Here is a 26,766-nt window from a genome sequence, read left to right on the forward strand (position 1 = left end):
GTTCACGACTGCATAGGCACTTAGTCGCAGGAGCGGAGAATCACGCCCGTTGAGTCTGGAGAAGGATGTGTAGATTGCCTGGGACACATTTAGATCCAAAAAGATGAGGTGTTGGGAGTCTTGAAAGATATTACGGTAGATAAGTCTCCAGGGCCTGATGGGATCTGCCCCAGAATACTGATGGAGGCTAGAGAGAAAATTGCTGAGGGCCTGACAGAAATCTTTGGATCCTCACTGTCTTCAGGGGATGTCCCAGAGGACTGGAGAATAGCCAATGTTGTTCCTTTGTTTAAGAAGGGTAGCAAGGATAATCCCGGGAACTACAGGCCAGTGAGCCTTAGTTCCTTACGTCAGTGGTAGGGAAACTACTGGAGAGATTTCTTTGAGACAGGATCTACTCCCATTTAGAAGCAAATGGAAGTATTAGCGAGAGGCAGCACAGTTGTGTGAAGGGGAGGTCGTGTCTCACTAACTTGATAGAGTTTTTTGAAGAGGTCACAAAGATGATTGATGCAGGTAGGGCAGTAGATGTTGTCTATATGGACTTCAGTAAGGCCTTTGACAAGGTCCCTCATGGCAGACTGGTACAAAAGGTGAAGTCACATGGGATCAGGGGCGAGCTGGCAAGATGGATTCAGAACTGGCTAGATCATAGAAGGCAGAGAGTAGCAATGGAAGGGTGATTTTCTAATTGGAGGGCTGTGACTAGTGGTGTTCCGCAGGGATCAGTGCTGGTACCTTTGCTGCTCGTAGTATATATAAATGATTGAGGAAAATATAACTGGTATGATTAGTAAGTTTGCAGACGACACACAGGTTGGTGGAATTGCGGATAGCGATGAGGACTGTCAGAGGATACAGCAGGATTTAGATTGTTTGGAGACTTGGGCGGAGAGGTGGCAGATGGAGTATAATCCGGACAAATGTGAGGTTATGCATTTTGGAAGGTCTAATGCAGATAGGGAATATACAGTGAATGGTAGAACCCTCAAGAGTCTTGACAGTCAGAGAGATAAGGTGTACAGGTCCACAGGTCACTGAAAGTGGCAACACAGGTGGAGAAGGTAGTCAAGAAGGCATACAGCATGCTTGCCTTCATTGGCCAGGCATTGAATATAAGAATTGGCAAGCCATGTTGCAGCTGTATAGAACCTTAGTTAGGCCACACTTGGAGTATAGTGTTCAATTCTGGTCGCCACAGTACCAGAAGGATGTGAAGGCTTTAGAGAGGGTGCAGAAGAGATTTACCAGGATGTTGCCTGGTATGGAGCGCATTAGCTATGAGGAGCGGTTGAATAAACTCGGTTTGTTCTCACTGGAACGACGGAGGTTGAGGGGCGACCTGAAAGAGGTCTACAATGTTATGAGGGGCATAGGCAGAGTGGATAGTCAGAGGCTTTTGCCCAGGGTAGAGGGGTCAATTACTAGGGGGCGTAGGTTTAAGGTGCGAGGGGCCAGGTTTAGAGGAGTTTTAAAAAAAATAAAACACAGAGGGTGCCTGGAACTCGCTGCCGGAGGAGGTAGTAGAAGCAGGGACGATGGTGACATTTAAGGGGCATCTTGATAAATACATGAATAGGATGGGAATAGAGGGATATGTATCCCGGAAGTGTAGAAGATTTTAGTTTAGATGGACAGCATGGTCGGCACAGGCTTGGAGGGCCAAAGGGCCTGTTCCTGTGCTTTTCTTTGTTGTTCGGTTTTATCCAATTGGCCATATTGCCCTGTATCTCATGGGCTTTCACTTTTTTGACCAACCTGCCATGTGGTACATTGTCAAACACCTTGCGAAAATGCATGTACACACCTTCATCAACCCTTCTCGTCACTTCCTCAAAGAATTCAATGAAATTAGAGACAAGACCTTCCTTTAACAAATCCATGCTGACTATCCTTGACTGGTCCATGGCTTTCTCAGTGACAGTTAATTCCACCTCTCAGGATTGATTCTACTAATTTGCCCACATGATACACTCTGTGCCCAACTATCTGCAAGGGATTGAAAACTCTAATACAACAGTTCTGCTGTCCCCATATATTTACAACCCTAATCCTCAACCTGTTCGCCTACATTTCCCTCTCTGATTATGTTGCAACTGATTCCTCACCATCTCATTCTTTACTCATCTTTCAAATTCCTCTCTGAGTTCTAACCTAGACTCCACCTCAATATCTGTGGCAACACGATGGTTAGCATTGCTGCGTCAGAGTGCCAGGGATCTGTATTTTTCTATGCTTACATTTAAATGTTAAAAAATATATTTTGCGGTGACTTAATTTTGTCTTGCTGGGAATATAATGTGTAGATCTGCTGATGAATGGGAAATTGTCATTGAGGGAAGTTAACCGGGAAGCATTCACTATTATCAAAATTCAACTTATACCCAGAAAAGGAGCCAAAACTCCCAAGTAGCTTTATTATCTCGTCAATAGTGGATACTGGGTCCTTAATACAAAGAAGCAGGTCATCTGCATACAAGGACACCCGATGTTCCAACCCTCCCCAACTTATCCCACTCCATAGAGCTTAGAAGGTGTAATAACTAGTGGGGAAATAGAGAACAAAAATAAGAGAACATCATCACCCTCCAGCTGAGAAAAAAAAGTGACAGTGTGAGAAGAGAGGATGTTGTACCTAAATGCATGCAGTACATGGAACAAGCATACGGAGCTTGTTGCGCACATTGAAATTGGCCGGTACGATGTGGGCATCACAGAGAAGTGGCTGCAAAGCGATCAGGGCTGGGATCTAAATATCCAAGGATATGTACCCAATAGAAAGAACAGGCAGATGGGCAAATGTGGCGGGGTTGCATTGTTAGTAAGGGCTGAAGTTAAATCAATAGCAAGGAGCAATATAGGATCAGAAGGCATAAAATCTCTGTGGGTAGAGTTGAGGAATTGCAAAGGTAAAAAGACCCTGATGGGAATTATGTAAAGGCCCCCTAACAGAAGTCAGGATGTGGGACAGAAAATAAATCAGGAGATAGAAAAGGCATGTAAAAAAAGGAAATAACACAATAATCATGGGGGACTTCAATATGCAGGTGAACTGGGAAAATCAGGTTATAGTGGATCCCAAGAAAAGGAATTTGTGGAATGTCTAAGAGATGGTTTTCTGGAACAGCTTGTGACAGAGCCTACGAGGGAAACAGGCAATTCTGGATTTGGTTAAGTGTAATGAGTCAGGCTTGATTAGGGAACTTAAGGTGAAGAAACCCTTAGGGAGCAGTGACCACAATATGATAAACATTTACCCTGCAGTTTGAGGGGGAGAATCTGCAATCAGATGGAACGGTATTACAATTAAATAAGGGTAACTACAAAGACATGAGGGATTTGCTGGCCAGAGTTGGTTGGAAAGGGAGCCCAGCAGGGAAAACAGTGGAACAGCAATGGCAGGGGTTTTGCGGGAGGCACAACAAAAATTCATCCCAAGGAGGAGGAAACATGCTAAGGAGAGTACAAGGCATCCATGGCTGATAGGGGAAGCCAAGGGCAGCACAAAAAGCAAAAGTAAAAGTATAAAAAAGTGGCGAGGATTAGTGCGAAGCTAGAGGATTGGGAAGCCTTTAAAAGTGAGCAGAGGACAATTTAAAAAGCAATAAGGGGGGGGGGAGATGAAATACGAGTGCAAGCTACCTAGTAATATAACAGAAGAAAATAGGAAGAGTTTTTTTTTCAATATATAAAAAGGTGAGAGGGGCAAAAATAGATATTGGACCGCTGGAAAATGTGGCTGGAGAAGTAAGAATAGAAAACAAAGAAATGGCAGAGGAACTGAACAGTTACTTTGCATCAGTCTTCACGGTGGAAGACACTAGTGGAAGCCAGACATCCAGGAAAATCAGGGGGCAGAGGAGAGTGTAGTGGCCATCACGGAGGAGAAGATTCTGGGGAAACTGAAAGGTCTGAAGGTGGGTAAATCACCTGCACCAGATGGACCACATCCCAGGGTTCTAAGAGAGATAGCTGAGGAGATCGTGGAGGCATTGGTGGTGACCTTTCAGGAATCACTGGAGGCAGGGAGGGTCCCAAGGGACTGGAAAGTGGCTAATGTAACACCACTGTTTAAGAATGGACAGAGGCAGAAGATAGAAAATTATAGGCCAGTGATAGAAATCTACTTTTCTTATAAGTAATAAAAGTTTAAAAGGAAGAAATGATTCAGTGACAGTATATTATTAAAAATCATATATTAGCCATATATATGACAGCAAAAAAGGCTGAGCGCATGGGAAAAGGTCAGATAAGGAAGTCAGTTTGAAAGCCGACTATCCACATTGCAGAATAAACTCACTGGGCAAACATCCCAGTTCTAGAAAACATGGGGGGATAACAGGTGGTTTGATCACACCATATTATGGAAACATGTAGAAATTCTCCCAGGCCACATTATAATTTGTCTGTCAAATTTGAAGAGATAATTATTTTAAACCAACCACAGTCAGAAAGGGGACAGAACCTAGAAGATTATGATTCCCTTATGAGGCCGGGAGAGAACTTTTTCTCTCCGAATTCATTTTTAACCTAACCTTTGAAAAGTATTCTTACTTTGCTTTGCAAACAGCTATTTTTTTGTTTCATTTTTGTATTGTGCATTTTGATCTGAAGAAATTACCACGAACGTATTTTGAATTCAACTCAACCATCTGTATTTGCGTTGGACAAACAACTTTCTAGATTCTGTATTCGCATAAAATTTGACTTGATCAGTAGACTTTAAAACTGACACAAATAAAGCTATACTTGACTTCAACCAAGAAGCTTAGTCTCGAGTTCTGTCGACTAATAGATAGTGCGGTGACACATAAATATATTAACAAAGTACAGATCCATCAACCGGTTAGCCTGACTTTGGTCATTGGTAAGATTTTAGAGTCCATTATTAAAGATGATATCGCAGAGAACTTGGAAGCGCATGATAAAATAGGACTGAGACAGCACGGCTTCGCCAAGGGGAGCTCATGTCTGACAAATCTGTAAGAGTTCTTTGGGGAGGTAACAAGGAAGTTAGGCAAAGGAGAACCAGTGGATGTGATGTATTTAGATTTCCAGTAGGCCTTTGACAAGGGGCCGCACAGGAGACAGTTAAGTAAGTAAAGAGCCCATGGTGTTCAGGATAAGATCCTGGCTTGGATAGGCTGACTGGCAGAAGCCAGAGTGGGGAGAAAGGGGTCTTTTTCAGGTTGGCAGCCGGTGACGAGTGGTGTGCCTCAGAGTCCATAACTTTTCACAATATACATTAATAATCTGGAAGGAGGAACTGAAGGCACTGTTGCTCAGTCTGCAGGTGATTCAATGATCTGTAGAGGGAGGGGTAGTATTGAGGAAGCAAGCGGGCTTCAGAAGGATTTGGACAAGCTAGGAGAGTGGGCAATGAAGTGGCAAATGAAATACAATGTCGAAAAGTGTGAGGTTATGCACTTTGAAAGGAGGAATTTAGGTATTGACTATTTTCCGACTAGTTTGCCGATGATACAAAGATCTGTAGAGGAACAGGTTGTATTGAGGAAGCAGGGGGCTGCAGAACAACAACCTTTTTTGTCACAAGTAGGCTTACATTGTCACTGCAATGAAGTTCGGCTACACAGAGGGAGAATTCAGAATGTCCAAATTACCTAACAACTCATCTTTCGGGACTTGTGGGAGGAAACAGGAGCACCCGGGGGTAATGTGCAGACTCCACACAGACAGTGACCCAGGGAATCGAATCCGGGTCCCTGGAGCTGTGAAGCAACAGTGCTACCAACTGTGCTACCGTGCTGCCCCTAATGACTTGGACAGGCTAGGAGGTTGGGCAAAGAAGTGGCAGATGGAATACAATGTGGAAAAGTGTGAGGTTATGAACTTTGGAAGGAGGAATGGAGGCATAGACTATTTTCTGAATGGGGAAATGCTTAGGAAATCAGAAGCACAAAGGGACTCGTTAGTCCTTGTTCAAGATTCACTTGAGGTTAAGGGTTGGGTTCAGTCTGCAGTTCGGAAGGCAAACGCAATGTTCACATTCATGTCGAGAGGGCGAGAATACAAGACCAGGGATGTACTTCGGAGGCTGTACAAGGTTCTGGTGAGACCCCATTTGGAGTATTGCGAGCAGTTTTGGGCCCCGTATCTAAGGAAGGATGGCCTTGGAAAGGGTAGAGAGGAGGCTCACAAGAATGATCCCTGGAATGTAAAGCTTGTCGTATGAGGAATGGTTGAGGTCTCTGGGTCTGTATTTATTGGAGTTCAGAAGGATGAGAGGGGTATCTTATTGAAACTTACAGGATACTGTGAGGCCTGGATAGAATGGACGTGGGAGGATGTTGCCACTTGTGGGAAAAACTAGAACCAGAGGACACAATATCAGAATAAAGGGACGATCCTTTAAAACAGAGATGAGGAGGAACTTCTTGAACCAGAGGATGGTGAATCTGTGGAACTCTTTGCCGCAGGAGGGTGTGGAGGACAAATCACTGACTAACTTTAAGACAGAGATAGATAGGTTCTTCTTTTTTTTTTTTTTTTAAATATAAATGTATTTTATTGCAAACATGTATCAAAACAGGTTACAGTGAACAAACACCCTGGGAAACATGCAGCTCTAGGGAGCTCTTTTCTGTAACCTTGGGCAGGAGCGGCCTTGAATGTGACCACTTACTCCATGGTCCACACTGGAAGTAGGTTCTTGATTATTAGGGGGATCAGGGGTTATGGGGAGAAGGCAGGAGAATGGCGATGAGAAAAATATCAGCCAGGGTTGAATGGGGCAGCAGACTCGATGGGCTGAGTGGCCTAATTCTGCTCCTATGTCTTACTGCACTTAAAAGAAGACCTCAGTGCTATGGTGCGTGGTTCTATTGCCAAAGTAAACAGGAGCAGAGACAATGGACATTCTTGCCTTGTGCCCCAATTCAGCAGAAAGTAGCCAGAATTAAAAGCATTTGTGCGAACGCTGGCAGTGGGGCTCTATAAAGTAAACAAATCCAGGATATAAACTTTTGTCCAAATCCAAAGCTTTATAACATAATAATCTTTATTATCACAAGTAGGTTTACATTAACTCTGCAATGAAGTTACTAAGAAAAGCCCTTAGTCGCCACATTCTGGTGCCTGTTCGGGGACACGGAGGGAGAATTCAGAATATCGAAATTACCCAACAGCACATCTTTCGGGACTTGTGGGAGGAAACCCACGCAGACACAGGGAGACCGTGCAGACTCTGCACAGACAGTGACCCAAGCCGGGAATCGAACTTGGGACCCTGGCACTGTGAAGCAACAGTGCTAACCTCCCAAAAATCTCAAGTGATATTTTCACTTCACTCTATCAAACGCCTTTATCATCTCTGATTCAGGCACCAAAAAGAGGGGGAAAGGACAATATTTAAATGGACGTATGTTGGCCGACAATTTACATTCTTTGCACAAAGAGGATTCTCCTGAATTCCCTATTAAATGTAACTGTCAATTACATATTTTGGCTCCTGGTTTTGGATTTCTACACAAGGGATACATATTCTCTGTGGCCAATCGTATCAAACTGCTATATAGAGCTGATTCAGCCTTTCCTGCAAAATAAGACTTCTCTGTAGCATTAGTTATTATTACCCATATTGTTAAAATATTTCCAAGATCTTTGCTGTTAAGATTTCACAGCTTGGATTCTCAGATCATCTTCCCAGTTATTCAATAACTTGAACATTTTGAAAGCAGCACATTGAGAACCAATTTAATGAAAGATATGCTCTGTAAAAAAAATTAAAATATTTCACGATTTCCCTGAACCATTTTACAACTAATTAATTATTTTCCAAGTCTCACCCCAACATAACTACCAATTTGCATGCAACAAACGTTTTTAAAAAGCAACAAGTTGGAAAGGGGCAGGGGATTCTTTTCATCAACTGGAAAATCGTTTTATGACCGTATGCTGAAGTATGAGCCTTGACGTCGCAGGAGGGGGCCAGTGTTCAGGCAGGTGGTTTGAAGTGTGTCTACTTCAATGCCAGGAGTATACGAAACAATGTAGGGGAACTGGCAGCATGGGTTGGTACCTGGGACTTCGATGTTGTGGCCATTTCGGAGACATGGATAGAGCAGGGACAGGAATGGATGTTGCAGGTTCCGGGGTTTAGGTGTTTTCATAAGCTCAGAGAAGGAGGCAAAAGAGGGGGAGGTGTGGCGCTGCTAGTCAAGAGCAGTATTACGGTGGCGGAGAGGATGCTAGATGGGGACTCTTCTGCCGAGGTAGTATGGGCTGAAGTTAGAAACAGGAAAGGAGAGGTCACCCTGTTGGGAGTTTTCTATAGGCCTCCAAATAGTTCTAGGGATGTAGAGGAAAGGATGGCGAAGATGATTCTGGATGAGAGCGAAAGTAACAGGGTAGTTATTATGGGAGACTTTAACTTTCCAAATATTGACTGGAAAAGATATAGTTCGAGTACATTAGATGGGTCGTTTTTTGTACAGTGTGTGCAGGAGGGTTTCCTGAAACAATATGTTGACAGGCCAACAAGAGGCGAGGCCACGTTGGATTTGGTTTTGGGTAATGAACCAGGCCAGGTGTTGGATTTGGAGGTAGGAGAGCACTTTGGGGACAGTGACCACAATTCGGTGACGTTTACGTTAATGATGGAAAGGGATAAGTATACACCACAGGGCAAGAGTTATAGCTGGGGGAAGGGCAATTATGATGCCATTAGACGTGACTTGGGGGGGGGGGGGGGGAATAAGGTGGAGAAGTAGGCTGCAAGTGGGGCTTGTTCAAGGATCAGCTACTGCGTGTTCTTGATAAGTATGTACCAGTCAGACAGGGAGGAAGGCGTCGAGCGAGGGAACCGTGGTTTACCAAGAAAGTGGAATCTCTTGTTAAGAGGAAGAAGGAGGCATATGTGAAGATGAGGTGTGAAGTTTCAGTTGGGGCGATGGATAGTTACAAGGTAGCGAGGCAGGATCTAAAGAGAGAGCTAAGACGAGCAAGGAGGGGACATGAGAAGTATTTGGCAGGAAGGATCAAGGAAAACCCAAAAGCTTTCTATAGGTATGTCAGGAATAAGCGAATGACTAGGGAAAGAGTAGGACCAGTCAAGGACAGGGATGGGAAATTGTGTGTGGAGTCTGAAGAGATAGGCGAGATACTAAATGAATATTTTTCGTCAGTATTCACTCAGGAAAAAGATAATGTTGTGGAGGAGAATGCTGAGCCCCAGGCTAATAGAATAGATGGCATTGAGGTACGTAGGGAAGAGGTGTTGGCAATTCTGGACAGGCTGAAATTAGATAAGTCCCCGGGACCTGATGGGATTTATCCTAGGATTCTCTGGGAGGCCAGGGAAGAGATTGCTGGACCTTTGGCTTTGATTTTTGTCATCATTGGCTACAGGAATAGTGCCAGAGGACTGGAGGACAGCAAATGTGGTCCCTTTGTTCAAAAAGGGGAGCAGAGACAACCCCGGCAACTATAGACCGGTGAGCCTCACGTCTGTAGTGGGTAAAGTCTTGGAGGGGATTATAAGAGACAAGATTTATAATCCTCTAGATAGGAATAATATGATCAGGGATAGTCAGCATGGCTTTGTGAAGGGTAGGTCATGCCTCACAAACCTTATTGAGTTCTTTGAGAAGGTGACTGAACAGGTAGACGAGGGTAGAGCAGTTGATGTGGTGTATATGGATTTCAGCAAAGCGTTTGATAAGGTTCCCCACGGTAGGCTATTGCAGAAAATACGGAGGCTGGGGATTGAGGGTGATTTAGAGATGTGGATCAGAAATTGGCTAGCTGAAAGAAGACAGAGGGTGGTGGTTGATGGGAAATGTTCAGAATGGAGTACAGTCACAAGTGGAGTACCACAAGGATCTGTTCTGGGGCCGTTGCGGTTTGTCATTTTTATCAATGACCTAGAGGAAGGCGCAGAAGGGTGGGTGAGTAAATTTGCAGACGATACTAAAGTCGGTGGTGTTGTCGATAGTGTGGAAGGATGAAGCAGGTTACAGAGGGATATAGATAAGCTGCAGAGCTGGGCTGAGAGGTGGCAAATGGAGTTTAATGTAGAGAAGTGTGAGGTGATTCACTTTGGAAGGAATAACAGGAATGCGGAATATTTGGCTAATGGTAAAGTTCTTGAAAGTGAGGATGAGCAGAGGGATCTAGGTGTCCATGTACATAGATCCCTGAAAGTTGCCACCCAGGTTGATAGGGTTGTGAAGGAGGCCTATGGAGTGTTGGCCTTTATTGGTAGAGGGATTGAGTTCCGGAGTCAGGAGGTCATGTTGCAGCTGTACAGAACTCTGGTACGGCCGCATTCGGAGTATTGCGTACAGTTCTGGTCACCGCATTATAGGAAGGACGTGGAGGCTTTGGAGCGGGTGCAGAGGAGATTTACCAGGATGTTGCCTGGTATGGAGGGAAAATCTTATGAGGAAAGGCTGATGGACTTGAGGTTGTTTTCGTTGGAGAGAAGAAGGTTAAGAGGAGACTTAATAGAGGCATACAAATTGATCAGGGGGTTAGATAGGGTGGACAGTGAGAGCCTTCTCCCGCGGATGGAAATGGCTGGCACGAGGGGACATAACTTTAAACTGAGGGGTAATAGATATAGGACAGAGGTCAGAGGTAGGTTCTTTACGCAAAGAGTAGTGAGGCAGTGGAATGCCCTACCTGCTACAGTAGTGAACTCGCCAACATTGAGGGCATTTAAAAGTTTATTGGATAAACATATGGATGATAATGGCATAGTGTAGGTTAGATGGCTTTTGTTTCGGTGCAACATCGTGGGCCGAAGAGCCTGTACTGCGCTGTATTGTTCTAAGTTCTATGTAATGTGCTCAATGAAGTAAAACATTTGACAGTCAAATAATATCAATGTGAAATAATAAATCTGATGTGAATGCATTTTTGAAAGCAAAATTAAATCATCATGCATGAAACAGATTTTTCTGTAGCAGGTGTAGCCATCTGGGATGGCCACATCCGGATTACAAAATGGACACTTGCAAAGAATGCAGGGAAAATTGGACAATACTGAGAAACAAGCAGGTGCAAGGTCTGTCTGTTGATTAGAGCCTTGGCTCTCAGACAGGACAGAAACTGCTAAGCCAACTACATACTAATGAGCCATCTCCAGGGACAAAAGGGAAACATTTAGATAAACAATGTTAAGGCAGACACCCGGGGCCAGAGGAGACTCCAACAAAGCAAACCAACGGCCACCTAGGACACGCCCAGCAACCAGGGAACCCGCCCCTCTATTGGAGGAAGATCGATAAGAATGATTGGGAAAGGCCCAATTAATTGAGGCCAAGTTCAAGGCCCGCCCAAAAGCACGCAAAGTCCTTTTAGGTATAAAAAGTATTCCCCAAGAGAGAATCTTTCTTCTTTGGCCTTGGCTCTCTGCGAAGAGAGACCAGCCTAGCAGCTACGCCAGACCAAGTAAGTTCCAAGTCAACACACGCTACGAGATAGACACTCCTAGTTGCTATCCTGTAAACAGCTCAACCCAGCAGCCTCAGAACCGAGCAACGGCCTTTGTTCCTCTGACTGAGTGGGCACCCGAAGCTAAGTATAGGCTTTAGGAATAGTGATAGCTTAGTTTGTAGAGTTTATGCATGAGTAGATTTGATTGTGTGTAAATAAATGAGCATTGCTTTTGAACTTACTAACTGGTGTATCGAGTCGGTGATCAGTATTCATTTCTGAACCTTGTGGCGGTGTCGAAAGATACCTGACGACTCTTGAGCAAACGTAATTAAACAGAGTCAAATTAAGAGACAAAACTAAAGAGAGCAACATTTACTGCCGACATCTGATGGGACTCGATTGAGAATTGGCCTAACCACTCCAAGAGAACCCAAAATTTGAATTGAGAATCCAATTGGAAACAGAAAAACCACAAGCGCAAGAACAGTACTGATCAAGCTTCTGAGATTCGGAAGTGTGTTAATGCATGCGTACTAACAGGGATACAAGGTAAACCTGAGAGATTTTGTTGCGTAAAACTGTCAGGAGTTTTGTAGGCCAGAAATTAGCGGAGGCCGTACCAGTGTTTTTGCATGAGTAGATTTGATTGCATGTCAATAAATGAGTATTGCTTTTGAATTTACTATCTGGTGTCTCAAGCCTATGATGAGTATTCGGTTCTGAACCTTGTGGCAGTGGTGAAAGTTACCTGGCGACTCTGGAGCAAACATAATTAAACAGAGCCAAATTAAGAGACAACACCAAAGAGAGCAACACAGGGCAGCTTATCAGTAGCTTATCATGAGTTGACCTCTTCAGGTCAAGAATTTTGGAATATTTTTCCCCAATTAGTCCCGAAACTGAAAGCTAACAACACCTCAGTGGAGGAAACAAGGAATTTAGATGAATGAAGAGGCAACCACCAGGGGATCTCCTTAACCAGTGATTTGAGGATTTGGACTGTGGTAGATGGCAAGTTATAGTGACATTTAAATGTCAAATCAGTTACAGAAAGAATGAGGGGAAAAAAAAAAAAAAAAAAAAAAAAAAATCACATTTTGAAGGAGAACAGCAAGAAAAAAAATGTAATTTACAGATTTAAAATTTCCCAAAATAATTCACAACACTGGAAAAGTGAATATGCCTCTCTCCTAAAGTTATTCTAATATTTGTAGAAAAATAAAGAGTAATTGACATTAGCCCATTATAATGAGCAAATTCTGGCTCATGACTAATTTTGTGGAAGGACAGGCATACATCTGCTGAGTAATCAACAAGCTATGAAAGACATAAGCCTCAATCTTTTAAAAACTGTTTTTTTGAGAGAAACATTCAGTAAATGGCAGAACCCTTAAGAGTATTGACAGGCAGAGGGATCTGGGTGTTCAGGTCCACAGATCACTGAAAGTGGCAATGCAGAAGAAGGTAGTCAAGAAGGCATATGGCATGCATACCTTCATCGGCCAGGGCAGCAAGTATAAAAATTGGCAAACTATGCTGCAGCTCTATAGAACCTTAACTCGGCTACACTTGGATATAGTGTTCAATTCTGGTCGCCACACTATCAGAAGGATGTGGCGGCTTTGGAGAGGGTACAAAAGAGGTTTTACCAGAATGTTGCCTGTTATGGAGACATTAGCTATGAGGACAGGTTGGAGAAAATCAGTTTGATCTCACTGGAACAACGGAGGTTGAGACCAACCGGATAGAAATCTACAAAATTATGACGGGCATAGACAAATTTGATAGTCAGAAATTTGCCAGGATGGAAGAGTCAATTGCCAAAGGACATCGGTTTAAGGTGTGAGGTGCAAAGTTTAGAAGAGATGCACAAGGGAAGTTTGTTTTACACAGGATAGTGGGTGCCTGGAACTCGCTGCTGGAGGTGGTGGTGGAAGCAGGTATGATCGTGACAGGGGTGTCTAAACAAATACATGAATATGGAGGAAATAGAGGGATACAGATCCCGGAAGTGAAGAAGGCTTTAGGTTAGACGATCAGCACAGATTTGGAGGGCATGTTCCTTTGCTGTACTTTTCTTTATTCTTTATCCAGCCAGACTAGTGTGTTAAGTAAAATAAGGCTAAGTCAATAAGCCTCAAGGCCTAAAGATGATGCCCAAGTCATTCAACACAGTGCCACACAACAGACTTGTGAGAAAAGTTATAGTTCATGGAATAAAAGGGACATGAGCAACACAGATACAAAATTGGACAGAAAATAATGGTCAACTGATATTTTGGGGGTTGGAGAAAAACTTGGGAGTTCCCAACAGGGTAAAATTCTTAATGAGGTGTAGGAGCAGAGGGATCTGGATGTATATCTGCATAGGTCATTGAAGGTAGAAGGACAGATAAAAAGAGCAGTTAATAAAGCATTCAGGATCGTAGGCTTTGTTAATAGGGGAATGGAGGACTAGAACAAAGAGGTTATGCTGAATTTATTCAAATTGGACCTCAGATGGAGTATTGTAGAAACATAGAATTATCGAGTCTGCACCGGTTCTTGGAAGGAGCACCCTCCACAAGCTCACTCCTCCACCCTATCCCCATAACCCAGTAACCCTACCCAACACTGAAGGGCAATTTTGGACACCAAGGGCAATTTAGCATGGCCAATCCACCTAACCTGCACACCTTTGGACTGTGGGAAGAAACCGGAGCACCCGGAGGAAACCCATGCACACACGCGGAGAACGTACAGACTCCGCAGACAGTGGCCCAAGCCGGGAATCGAACCTGGGACCCTGGAGCTGGGGAGCAATTGTGCTAACCTTCTATGCTACCGTGCTGCCCATGTGCATGAAGGATGTGAACACAGAGAAAGTGCAAAAGACTTCCAAGAATAGTTACCGGGATGAAAAACCTCTGTTATGAGGATAGAATGGAGCAGTTGGGACTGTTCTCCTTGGAGAAAAAGCGGCTAGGAGGAGATTTGATAAAGGTGTTCAAAATCATGAAGGGGCTGGACAGATAGGGAGAAACTGTTCCTGTTGTTAAAAGGGCACAGATTAATGCGATTTGCAAAGGAAGCAAATATGATCTGAGAAAAAGATTTTCACACAGTGAGTGGTTCGAGTCTGGAATGCGCTGCCTGCCTGGTCAGTGTGGTGGAGATAGGTTCAATCAATCGAGGCATTCAATCCAGGCATTCAAGAGGGCAGCAGATGATTATCTAAATACAAACCATGTGCAAGAGTACGGGGAAAAGGAGGAGGATGGCACTAAGACATAATGCTCATTTGACACAATGAGCTAAATGTCACCGGTTACTTCTACACCATAACAATTCTATGATTTTTCAGCCTGACGCTACACATTCCTACCAGGTTTCACCAGTCTTTTGAGTTGGCCGAAGCTCCAATTACAACAAACTTGCTTTGAATTTTAAAGTTATGTTGCAATGAAGTCAATGATGTGACAGGATTTGACCAACATTAAGTTGGGTTGCCTACATGGTCTAGAATGTACTAACTGGAGCATTATGGGAAGAGACCCTTGCAAAAGTACAATTCCTTTTCTGAGGATTCCTGATGAGCCAGGAGGAGCACAGCTGCTACCAGCAGACCCTACAAGGTCTCTTCACGACCCTCCCAGTCTGGTCTCTCTATGCACTAGAATTGGTGCCAAAGCCTTTGTCCAGTGCTAGAATCGTGCCATGGACTATTCCTTGGAAACGCCAGAGTCCTAAGAATCCTGAATCAATGACCCCAATGTCAGTCCAATTGGTTTTGGGTGGAATAAGTGTTGGAATATTCAAATAAGGCGCAGTCATGATCCAGAGCTCCCTGTGGAATTCCCCTCCAGCATCCCTGTCCATCTCAATTTTTTTCCCCAAAATAAAATGAGGGCAATGGTGTGAATGCAATCAGAAGGAGGTTACAAAAACATTTACCTTCACGATTGCCAGGAACTTTGTTTTCCATCTTATCGGATGGCACAAAGTGAAACTGGCGCATAGGTTTTTATCCTCTCACAGGGTGTGGGCATCACTGGCTGGGCTAGCATTTCTATTACCCATCCCCAATTGTCCTTGAAACGAGGATGGTGAGCTGCCTTCCTGAACTGCTGCAGTCCAAATTGTAAAGAAGGGTTCCGTTGCTGTTCACAGGGATTCCCGGCTTGAGTCACTGTCTTTGCGGAGTCTGCACATTCTCCCACATGTCTGCATGGGTTTCCTCCGGGTGCTCCAGTTTCCTCCCATAAGTCCCAAAAGACGTGCTGTTTGGTAATTTGGACATTCTGAATTCTCCGGCTGTGTACCCGAACAGGTGGTGGAATGTGGCAGCTAGGGGCTTTTCACTAACTTCATTGCAGTGTTAATGCAAGCCTAATTGTGACAATAATAAAGATTATGATGATGTCACACAACCATTAACAGTAGAACCATCACGGTGCATTTAGCTAAAACATATTTGCTGTAAAAAAAAAACAACTTTAAGGAAAGAAAGTTCTCTGGAATTACTAGCACCCTTGATGCTTTAGATTGCCATCAAGAAAGACAGCCTTTTCTGGCTAAAATGTTAAGGCAACAGCATAGTTCGCTTAAGAAAATAAATTGCATATGTTGTGTACAGGATTTTCCTCCCACACTGCGTGGTGAGCAAAATCGTAGCGTTCACAAGAGCAACGCGTTACTTGTAGCACTCCATGGGCTTGTCACTCGCTCACACTCATGTTACTGGATGTGCTCTTGGCTGTCCTGACTCAGGCTCCTTTGCTTCGCCACCCCGCCCCACCCAGAGCCTTCAGTTTCGGTCCCACATTCAAATATTCTGCCAACAACCACTCCACATTGTTGCGTCCTCATCGGAATTCTGGTCACCACCCCCAGAACTTGCTAACTGCTGCTGACTATAAAATGTGATTTTTGCCTCTTAAGTACTTTGGGAAATTTTGACAATTCAAGGTCTTGGTGTCATTCATTAAAATAAAAAATGTAACATGATCACTGCCGTTGGATTCTTCAAACAACAAATATGGTTCCCAGTTCATCCAAAATTCTTCAGCGTGACAACCAAAACTAAACCATTCTTGCTGCGAAAAATCTGCTCCGCTATTCAGGCGAACGTTAACAAAATCTTGATCAGTCACACACAACTCCCTAACTTGAGCAGGCAATTCTGAACCTCAATAATTATATTACCGCGGGAAGCCTCTGTTGTACATTACTTATACTCAATGCACTTATGTAAATCACCAAGTAATATCAGGAACACATGGAAACATTGCGTAGGAGGGGAGGGGATTGGCACAAAGGTCGCTCACACCTGCCAAATAAAATATCAGCTTAAAAATATGATTCATCGTTTCTTAAAGGATTTACAGTAAGTCACCCCATTGCTGTGTCAAAGTCGCAGTAAATGAAGTAGTAAGTCTTACAACACCAGGTTAAAGTCCAGGTTTGTTTCAAATCACTAGCTTTCGAAGCACTGCTCCTTCCTCAGGTGAAGCTAGTGATTCGAAACAAACCTGGACTGTCACCTGGGGCAGTAAATGGAGTCACAGTTATTGTTAATTCTCATTTTCTAATTACTTCAGAATTTGGACGCGTACTGGCATGAAGGATTAAACTAATCTCAGTTTTCAGCAAGCCGCATATTAAACTGTTAAATATTTGCTTACGATGTCATTCTTTAAGCTCGTCTCATCCGATGTGTGCAGTTTCTTGGAGTTGGTGCTCGGGCTCCAGGTGATGCTCTTATCTGCAACAGGGGTGCTATCCACTTTGATGAGCCTATGTTTTGGCGATGTGTACCTGGCAGTGGGAGAGGAGCCCGCTTTCCTCTCACTGTGGCTCCTGTACAAGAGCGGGTTCGCTTGCGTAATGATACGCTTCTCGGAGCTTTTGTCCTCTTCTGCCTGCTCCCTGCACAGGTCTCTCAGCCTGCGGAGGCTGGAGCCCGGCCCATTGTTGTAAGGGTCTTCAAAGTCCTTTTCTTTTTGCAGCCGATAGGATCTCATTAAATCGCTCTCCTGATAGGCCGACGCGTTGCTGTGTTTCTTCTTGCTGTAGTCCGGTTTGGGCGGCTGAGGGGGATTTTTTGTCTTGTGATTTCCAAAATTAAAGTACTCCCTCAGCCACTTCGCCATCTTTTAAAGTCACCGGTTACTTTCGCCGTGCCTCTCGATCCTGTAACCAGCCCTGACGGCGCTGTCCTGCCAGCCCGGGCCTTTCACTCACTCATTCACAACTTTGCCTCTGCACCTACTCACTCTGACTTTTCCTCACGTGCGCCCTCCATCGGCCCACTCTCCTTGCTTTCTCACTGCTTTATTTTCCCTCTGCACCCAGATGACCCAATTCTCTCATTTCCTGTCTTCACCTTGTGCCAGACGTTCAGCCAATCAGCGTCAAGGCTGCCTGGTTCAGGCCTCACGCAATCTCCCATGTTCGGCAGGGCAATTTTAACTCGCAGAAACGGAGATATGGTAAGTATCGGCCCAATAATAATCTGCTACCTTGTTTCCAAACGTGCTTGGAAGTGTACGTTAATAATACTGCGAGGCAGAAATGTTAATGATGGAATCATATTGGACTATTCTGTCTGAACGATTTTGGAACAATTTCTTCTATTTCAAGGTAAACTTTACGAAGTCTTACAACACCAGGTTAAAGTCCAACAGGTTTGTTTCAATGTCTTTCTAGCTTTCGGAGCGCTGCTCCTTCCTCAGGTGAGGAATTCCATTCCATTCACCTGAGGAAGGAGCATCGCTCCGAAAGCTAGTGACATCGAAACAAACCTGTTGGACTTTAACCTGGTGTTGTAAGACTTCGTACTGTGCTCACCCCAGTCCAACGCCGGCATCTCCACATCAAGGTAAACTTTGGCCTGGAATACAGGTGCCCTCTCCTTCCCTTGACTCTGCTCCGTTAGCTGATGTCAGACGGGAGACGCGACTTTGCACATTTCTGCTTCAGCCGGGAGCGGGAAATCAAATTTAGGAACAGCAGGAGTGGACCATTCGGCCCCTGGAGTTTGCCATTTCATAAGATCATGGATGATCCAGCCCCTAGTGGCGCCTAGTGGCGCCCCTGGTGTTGCTTGCTTCTCCCGGTCGGTTTTCGCCGTTGTGCGTTTGCCTCTGCTTCGGCCGTTTGCCGTTTCTTCCTCCTGTACTTTCTTACTCTCTGTTGTGTTTGCTATGGTCGTTGTTGTTTCCTGTGCTCTCCTTCCAGTTGTGTTCCCTCGTCTCTCTCCCCCCCCCCCCCCCCAATCATTGTTCTTTGCCTCCTTTACTTCTTTCTCCCCTCCCCCTCTCCCTCCCTGCAGTTCACATTTCTTTTAGTTTAGTTACCTCCCTGCACTGCCCCCCCCCCCCCCTTCAGGTCTTTCCCTCCTCTTTTCTCATGTTTTGGCTACTTACCCCTGGCTCTTGGCTACTTGATTCTTCTTCAGCCTGTTTGTTGGCTGCAAACAGATCCCAGAACAGTTGGGTGAATGGCTCCACCTTTCTGTAGAAACCATTGTCCGACCCTCGGGTGGCAAATGAGATTTTCTCCATTTGGAGAGATTCTGAGAGGTTGGGCAGCCAGTCTGTAGCTTTGGGTGGTGCTGCTGACCGCCAGCCAGGCAGAATTCTACAGCAGGCGATTAGGGAGGCAAAGCCAAGGGCGTCCGCCCTCTTCACCGTGAATAAATCTGGCAGGTCTGATACACTGAAGACCACTACTTTAGGGCATGGCTCCACCCTCACCCCTCCCACTTTAGACATTGCCTCAAAGAAGGCTGTCCAGTACACAGCAAGTCTGGGGCAAGAACAGAACATGTGGGTGTGGCTGGCCGGGTCCCCTTGGTACCGTTCACATCTGTCCTCCACCTCCGGGAAGAACCTGCTCATTTGGGTTCTTGTTCAGTGGGCTCTATGCACCACCTTTAGTTGCGTTAGGTTGAGTTTTGTGCACGTGGAGGTGGAATTGACCCTATGCAGTGTTTCACTCCAGAGTCCTGTTATGGACCAGGGTTTAGAGAACCCCAAAGTGTATCATTGAGTTCAACTGACCCACAACTTTTAATAGATTGTGATATGGGGAGCACACGGCCCACTCTACAGGTGTGGTACAGCAGAAATGGAAAAGTATTTTTTTAAGCAAAACAATGTTTATTCTATGGATTCAAGTTAACCTTTTTAAAACAAACAGTGAACATCTTAGCAACTGTTAATTCAAATACAACCCCCAAAGAATACAACACTAAGTAATCCATAAGCTGTCCTTTTAACATCCAGAAGACTTTTTTAAAAAAAAGTTAAACAGAAGCACATCAGGTTAAAGTCACTACTGCGAGCGATTATTAGTTTTAAATCACTACAGGATTGATTTACATTCTTTTGATTAAAGAGAGAGACTCTAATACACCTTCTGGCTGTGACTGCAGCTATCCAGCTCTGAAAACGAAACTAAAACACACCCTGCAGCAAACAGCCTAAAACAAAAGTAAAGAGCTGACAGACAGCACAGCTCCACTGACATCACTGCAGTAATAAACACCCATTTCTTAAAGGTACTCTCACTACAGATACTTATATACCCACCCATTTATAAACACCCATTTCTTAAAGGTACTCTCACATGACAGTCCCCACCCTATTTCAAGCCTCCCATTTCGTCCTCGTTGCGTCCAGTACGGTGTCGGCCCTCTCTACCAGTCATTCGTACATGTCGCTACAGTTTCCTTTACCTAGAGTGTTTGCGTCCAGTAACTCCTTTAGTAGTGTCTGTCGTGGTGGTTGTGGGTACAAACTTGGTTCCTTTCCGTAGGAAGTTTTTAAGCTGCAGGTACCGTAGTTTGTTGTCCTTAACTAGCTGAAATCTTTCCGTCAGTTCGTCCAGTGATGTGACCCTGCTGTCTGTGTATAGGTCCCTGACTGTCAGTGTCCGTCCCCGTCCTGACTCCACCCTTTAAAGGTGGCATCAGTGAGCGCTGGTACGACCTATAGTTGTTGCAGATGGGGGCTCTGTCTGACATTTTGGTCAGGCCGAATTGCTGTCGTTGTTGGTTCCAGGTCTGGAGGGTGGCTACCACCACTGGGCTGTTGAAGTGTTTTTTGGATGGGGATGGGAGTGCTGAAGTGGCGAGGGCCTGGAGCGAGGTCACACTGCAGGAGGCCTCCTCCGCACGCACCCACTCAGCTTCTGGCTCCTTAATCCATCCCCTTACTCGTTCTGCTGTCGCTGTCCAGTGGTAGAGTTGTAGGTTTGAGAGGGCTAGCCCCCCCCGGACTTTGTTTTCTGTTGGACCTTCTTTGGGATCCTTGCATTCTTCCCCCCCCCCCCGCCATACAAACACCAAGATTAGTTTTTCCAATGAGTTGAAAAAGGCCTTGGGGATATAGATCGGGATAGATCTAAGTAGGAAGAGGTACCTCGGCAGTACGTTGATTTTGATCGTCGGGGAGAGTGGGAATGTGTTCCATCTTTGCTCGTCCTTTTTGACTTCCTCTGTCAGGCTGGCCAGGTTCCATTTGTGGATTCCCACCCCCTCATGAGCGATTTGGATCCCCAGGTAGCGGAATTTGTGCCAGGTTTGTTTAAACGGAAGTCCCGCCTGTGCTGCCCCTCCCCCTTGCAGGTTCACCATGAAGACCTTGCTTTTGCTCATGTTGAGTTTGTCGCCCAAGAAGGCACTAAACGCTTTCAGGAGCACGACGATTCCTTCCATGCTGCTTTGTGTGTCCGAGATGTAGAGGAGCAGGTCATCTGCATAGAGTGAGACTCTGTGCTCTCTGCCTCCCCTTTGGATCCCCCTCCAGTTTCTTACTGTTCTGAGAGCGATCATTAGTGGTTCGATCGCTCGAGCGAACAACAGTGGAGACAGCGATCATCCCTGCCTGGTGCCCCTGTGCAGCTGGAAGTACTGAGAGTTGGTATTGTTTGTCCGTACACTCACCATGGGAGCGTTGTATAGGAGCTTCACCCAGGAGGTGAACTCTGTTCCAAGTCCGAACCACTTCAGTACCTCTATGAGGTACTGCCGCTCGACTCTGTCAAAGGACTTTTCTGCATCCAGGGAGACGATCACCTCGGGTCAATATCACGTTCAGCAGGCGCCTGATGATCAATGTTAGCTGTCTATGTTTGATGTTAGCTGGTGTGCCAGCAGGCGGCTGGCTTTGGCTCCGTGTTCCCCATCCCTGACGGAGTTGGTCCGGGTCCCCATGTCTGGCGGAGTTGGTGCACTGCTTTCCTTGTGGAGAGCAGGTCAAAGTCCATTTGTAGCTTTTTCCTCTCCACCAGGAGCTCTACGGTCGGGGTCTCAGAGTATTTACGGTCTACCTCCAGTATGGAGTCGACAAGCTTCTGCCTAGCCGTCCTTTCTCCCAGTGAGCCAGAGAAGACATAGCCAGGGTGAGGCACAGCAAAGAGTGAGTTAACAAGGGCTGCCCCACCCACTCACATAACTGGTTGGCAGTTAAGTGTCAGTCACCTTAATCTACTTCAATCTAAAAGCAGGTGGAAGGGAGTCAACTCAGGCCAATTTAAAAGAGCAACTTGTAACTCACTCCCAGTGAGTTCTCCCAGTGAGCCAGAGAAGACACAGCCAGAGTGAGGCACAGCAATGAGCGAGTTTGGGAATTTGAAGCTAGGTGGGAATTGAATCCAATCGGCAAGACTGTTCCTTTTTAAATTTCAAGAGTTTAAGTTAATCTTAAATTGTGCAGTGAAGGTTAACAAGGGCGGCCCCATCCACTCACTTAACTGGTTGACAGTTAAGTGTCAGTCATCTTAATCTACTTTGATCGAAAAGCAGGTGGAGGGGAGTAAACTCAGGCCAATTTAAAAGAGCAACTTGTAACTCACTCCCAGTGAGCCAGAGAAGACACAGCCAGAGTGAGGCACAGCAAAGAGCGAGTTTGGGAATTTGAAGCTAGGTGGAATTTGAATCCAATTGGTAAGACTGTTCCTTTTTAAATTTCAAGAGTTTAAATTAATCTCGAATTGTGCAGTGAAGGTGAACAAGGGCGGCCCCACCCACTCACATAACTGGTTGGCAGTTAAGTGTCAGTCACCTTAAGCTACTTTGATCGAAAAGCAGGTGGAGGGGAGTCAACTCAGGCCAATTTAAAAGAGCAACTTGTAACTCACTCCCAGTGTGTTCTCCCAGTGAGCCAGAGAAAAGACAGCCAGAGTGAGGCACAGCAAAGAGCGGGTTTGGGAATTTGAAGCTAGGTCGAAATTGAATCCAATCGGTAAGACTGTTCCTTTTTAAATTTCAAGAGTTTACATTAATCTCGAATTGGGCAGTGAAGGTGGCGATCGCGAACGGAGCGGCCGTAGCAAAGATGCTCCCGCACAGCCACAAAATCACAGCTTTTTGGGGGGGGTTTTCCCGGGGAATTTTCAAAAAAAAAACTTCCTTAGGCCCCGCGAATTCGGCCCTGCCCAGGCGCCAAAGCTCAGATCCACAGAGCTGGAGAGGGAGTGGGGGAAAAAAGGAGAGACTGGCCCCGGTGAGCTGCACGTGGAGGAGGAGTGGGGATCGCTCAGAAACGGCCTGAAAGTCGTAGCACGGAGAGGATCACAAGGACAAAATAAGAATTTTTTAATTCAACCTTCCTTGTTCATCTCCTGCAAATTTGTTTTAAAAAAGAAAAACGTTTTTAAAGGGGGGGGGGGAAAAAATCCCTTTTTATTAAAAAAAACATTATTTTTAAAAGGAAGGCACAGACAGAAATGTGCCTCCAAATAATAAATTGAGGGGACGGCGAGATGTAAGAAGGAATAGCAGCGAAGGCGAAGGAAAAAAGCAGGAGCTGCGGCCGCGCAGGCAGACGACCCCATGGGGCGAGGCGGAGGTTCAGGCGAATCAGGAAGCGGAAAAGCTGGCGAGCCGAGCAGCTGAGCAGGAACAGGATGCGGTGACCATCCCCCCCCCGCCCCTGCACAGGGGGAGGAATGGAGAAGTGTGCTAAAAACAGAAATAAACGCCATAAAGGAGGAGATAAAAACGGAGATAAACGCCATGAGGGAGGCACTCAGGACGGAGCTCCACACAATGATGAAGGAGATGCTGGCGGAGACAACAGAAAAAATGCAGCGAACCATCAACGGCCTGGAAAGGAAGGTGGAGGTGCAGGAGAAAACTATTCAGGAGTTAGAGAGGGCCGCCTCGGACCAGAGCGACAGGATGGTAACTCAGGAAACCGAGGTGAAAGGGCTGGTAACGACCCAGGGGAGCCTAAGAGGGAAAGTGGAGGACCAGGAAAATAGGTCCAGACAGCAGAATGTTAAAATAGTGGGTCTGCCAGATGGGATGGAGGGCAGAGATCCAACAGGCTACGTCACCCAAATGCTGGGCAAGCCAGTGGGAAGGGAGAAGTTTTCAAACCCCCCAGAAATCGACAGGGCGCACAGGTCGCTCCGACCCAGGCCCAAAGCCGGGGTGCAGCCCAGCACGATTATCGTGAAGCTGCACAGGTTCCAAGACAGGGAAAAAATCTTAAAGTGGGCCCGGCAGACGAAAGCGAGTACGTGGGAACGGAAGACCATAAGGGTGTACCAGGGCATTGGGGTGGACCTGGCCAAAAGAAGGGCTGAATTCAACAGGGCCAAATCAGCACTCTACAAAAGTAATGTGAAATTTGGGATGTTATTCCCGGCCAAACTCTGGGTAACCATTGAGGGCAAGGAGCTGTTTTTTAGCACCCCAGCGGCAGCGGAGGAGTTCGTTAGAGCAAACAAACTGGGGGAGGGACAGCCACAACGGCCATCATGAAAGCGACGGGGATGGAAAAGAAAGGAAGAATCGGAACAAAGAGCAGCGGGCAGACCGCAAACAGAGACAATATGATCACGAACTGTGCACACGTGTTTGGTGCACTGTGCGGGACTGTGCTGACTCGTTCCCGGGCTTGTTCCATCTCTCAATGCAATGGTGGGGAGCGAAGCAAGGTGAAGGAGGGCGAGACACGGTAAGCCTTGTCTTACCTTGGGGCAGCACGGTAGCCTTGTGGATAGCACAACTGCTTCACAGCTCCAGGGTCCCAGGTTCGATTCTGGCTTGGGTCACTGTCTGTGCGGAGTCTGCACATCCTCCCCGTGTGTGCGTGGGTTTCCTCCGGGTGCTCCGGTTTCCTCCCACAGTCCAAAGATGTGCGGGTTAGGTGAATTGGCCATGATAAATTGCCCTTAGTGTCCAAGATTGCCCCTAGTGTTGGGTGGGGTTACTGGGTTACTGGGTTATGGGGATAGGGTGCCGGTGTTGACCTTGGGTAGGGTGCTCTTTCCAAGAGCCGGTGCAGACTCGATGGGCCGAATGGCCTCCTTCTGCACTGTAAATTCTATGAAACAAGGGCTAGCAAATGACTGACACAGTGCTATTTTTTCTTCTATCTGAACATGAATTCCTGGCCACCAAAAGTAGCTATTCCTGGGTGTCCTTCATGTATTTGTTCCAATATTCTTTGTCACAAATTTGGAAGAATAATCGCTCTCATTCCCCAACACAGACATCTGCCCTGTGCTGTTATTTCAAGTCTCCTGGAAAGTACGGTTGTAATTCAGAATGTTTTCCTGCTATCCTCCCCTATTATATCATTTCCAGTACCTTCCCCATCACAGGATAATTTCTGGGATGCCTTTGGACATAGCCTGCAGTCACTAGAGCATTCTCCATCTGTGCACAATAAGAAATATTATCACGATGAGCAAAGGCAAATGGGACAATGCATCAAATTGGCATGACTCTCTGACTGATCGTATTTGATCTCATAGGAATGTGCAGATAGTATTTAAGAGCATCATTGGAATCTACTTCCAGCCTAAAAGTAGCTGTTAAGGGCCTGTGGCCCGTCAGCAATGTAAAATGACGACTATACAGGTATTGGTGAAATTTCCGTACACCAAAAATAATAGTCAGTGCCTCCTTCTCTAACTTGGCATAGTTAGATCCTGCACTTGTTAACATACAAGACGCAAAAGCTATTGGTCTTTCTTCCCCTTATGGTAGTATATGTGACACCACTGCACCAACACTGTATAGCAAAGCATCACAGGCAAGTTGTAATGGTACCTTTGGGTTGAAGTGTACCAACACTTCTGACTTCTTCAGTTTTTCTTTTATGACTTATATGCTTTTTCACATTCTGGTGCCTATTGCCTTGCCTGTTTTGCGCAAGTCAAGGTATGTAACAGTTTTAGTACGGTTGCCAGATTCTGGATGAATTTTCCGTAGTAGTTGATAAACCCTAGAAATGACCTAAGTTGAGTGGCATTTGTTGGTCATGGAGCATCCATAACAGCTTCCATCTTCTTAGATATCTTGTGTAGACCCTTACTATCAATTACAAGTCTTAAATATTGTATGGATACCTGAAAGAAATCGCATTTATCTTTCCTGACAAGCCCATGCATCTGAATGTACTTCAGTGTGCCTTCTAAGTGTCATAAGTCCTTGCTCATCAATGCTTGTTATCAATATATCAAGGTGGGAGGGCAGCACGGTGGGGCAGTGGTTAGCACTGCTGCCTAATGGCGCCAAGGACCCGGGTTCGATCCCAGCCCCGGGTCACTGTCTGTGTGGAGTTTGCACATTCTCCCCGTATGTGTTGTGGGTCTCACCCCCACAATCCAAAAGGATGTGCACGGTAGGTAAATTGGCCAGGCTAAATTGCCCCTTAATTGGAAAAAAAGGATTGCGTGCTCCAAATTTATATTTTAAAAAAATATATCATTAAGGTCACACTGTAATCCTCAAAGGATCTGGTTCATGGACTTATGAAATAAAACTGGTGCTGATGTTATTCCAAAAGATAATCTCTTACAGGGGAATAGGCCATTGTGTGTGATGATGGTGACAGGTGTTAAGATTCAGCTGCCACATTCATTTGCAGGTAGGCCTGTGATAGGTCAATCTTGCTGAACCTCTGTCCTCCTACAAGGCCTGTGAACAAATCTATCAATGGTAGTGGGTATTGATCCATGCATAGAATTGGATTGATTGTTGTTTTAAAATCTCCACAGATGCGAACTGAACAATCCTGCTTCATGACAGATACATTAGAGGTTGCCCAGTCATTAGTAGTGATGGGTTTTAAGACTCCTGTTTCCACAAGTGTCAATAGTTCAGATTCTACCTTGAGATGTATAGCATTAAATACTACTTCAACCTTGGGACACTTTGGCTGACTATTTTCCTTAATCTTCATGGAAAATTGTACTCCTTTCATGGACCCCAGTGTGTTTTTTTCCAAGATAGTCTGTAATTCTGAATTTGAATCAACTGAGCTATTTACAGTGCTCCAATTCAGCTTAATCCTTTCCTGCCAAGAGCAGCCATGAGAACTGGAAAGCTTCCTCAGACCACATGGAGTGGTAGCTCCGCAGTAT

General features: G+C 45.4%; 1 protein-coding gene and 1 long non-coding RNA gene across 3 annotated transcripts in view; one reads left to right on the forward strand and one right to left on the reverse strand.

Moving 5' to 3' along the window:
• Window positions 1-17,719, reverse strand: part of LOC140429753 (SH2 domain-containing adapter protein B-like) — a 199,460-nt gene extending 181,741 nt beyond the window's left edge. For both annotated transcript variants that reach the window (XM_072517125.1, XM_072517126.1), the window contains exon 1: window positions 17,064-17,719. In XM_072517125.1, the coding sequence (XP_072373226.1) occupies window positions 17,064-17,531 (468 nt within the window). In that variant the 5' untranslated portion in view covers window positions 17,532-17,719. The remainder of the gene's footprint in view (window positions 1-17,063) is intronic.
• Window positions 17,720-17,771: 52 nt separating this feature from the next.
• LOC140430074 (uncharacterized) overlaps window positions 17,772-26,766 on the forward strand; it is a 77,359-nt gene continuing 68,364 nt past the window's right edge. Inside the window, exon 1 of the long non-coding RNA XR_011949312.1 lies at window positions 17,772-17,870. This is a non-coding gene — a long non-coding RNA (uncharacterized lncRNA). The remainder of the gene's footprint in view (window positions 17,871-26,766) is intronic.

This window comes from Scyliorhinus torazame, chromosome 9 (genome assembly GCF_047496885.1).
Source record: "Scyliorhinus torazame isolate Kashiwa2021f chromosome 9, sScyTor2.1, whole genome shotgun sequence".
NCBI lineage: Eukaryota > Metazoa > Chordata > Chondrichthyes > Carcharhiniformes > Scyliorhinidae > Scyliorhinus > Scyliorhinus torazame.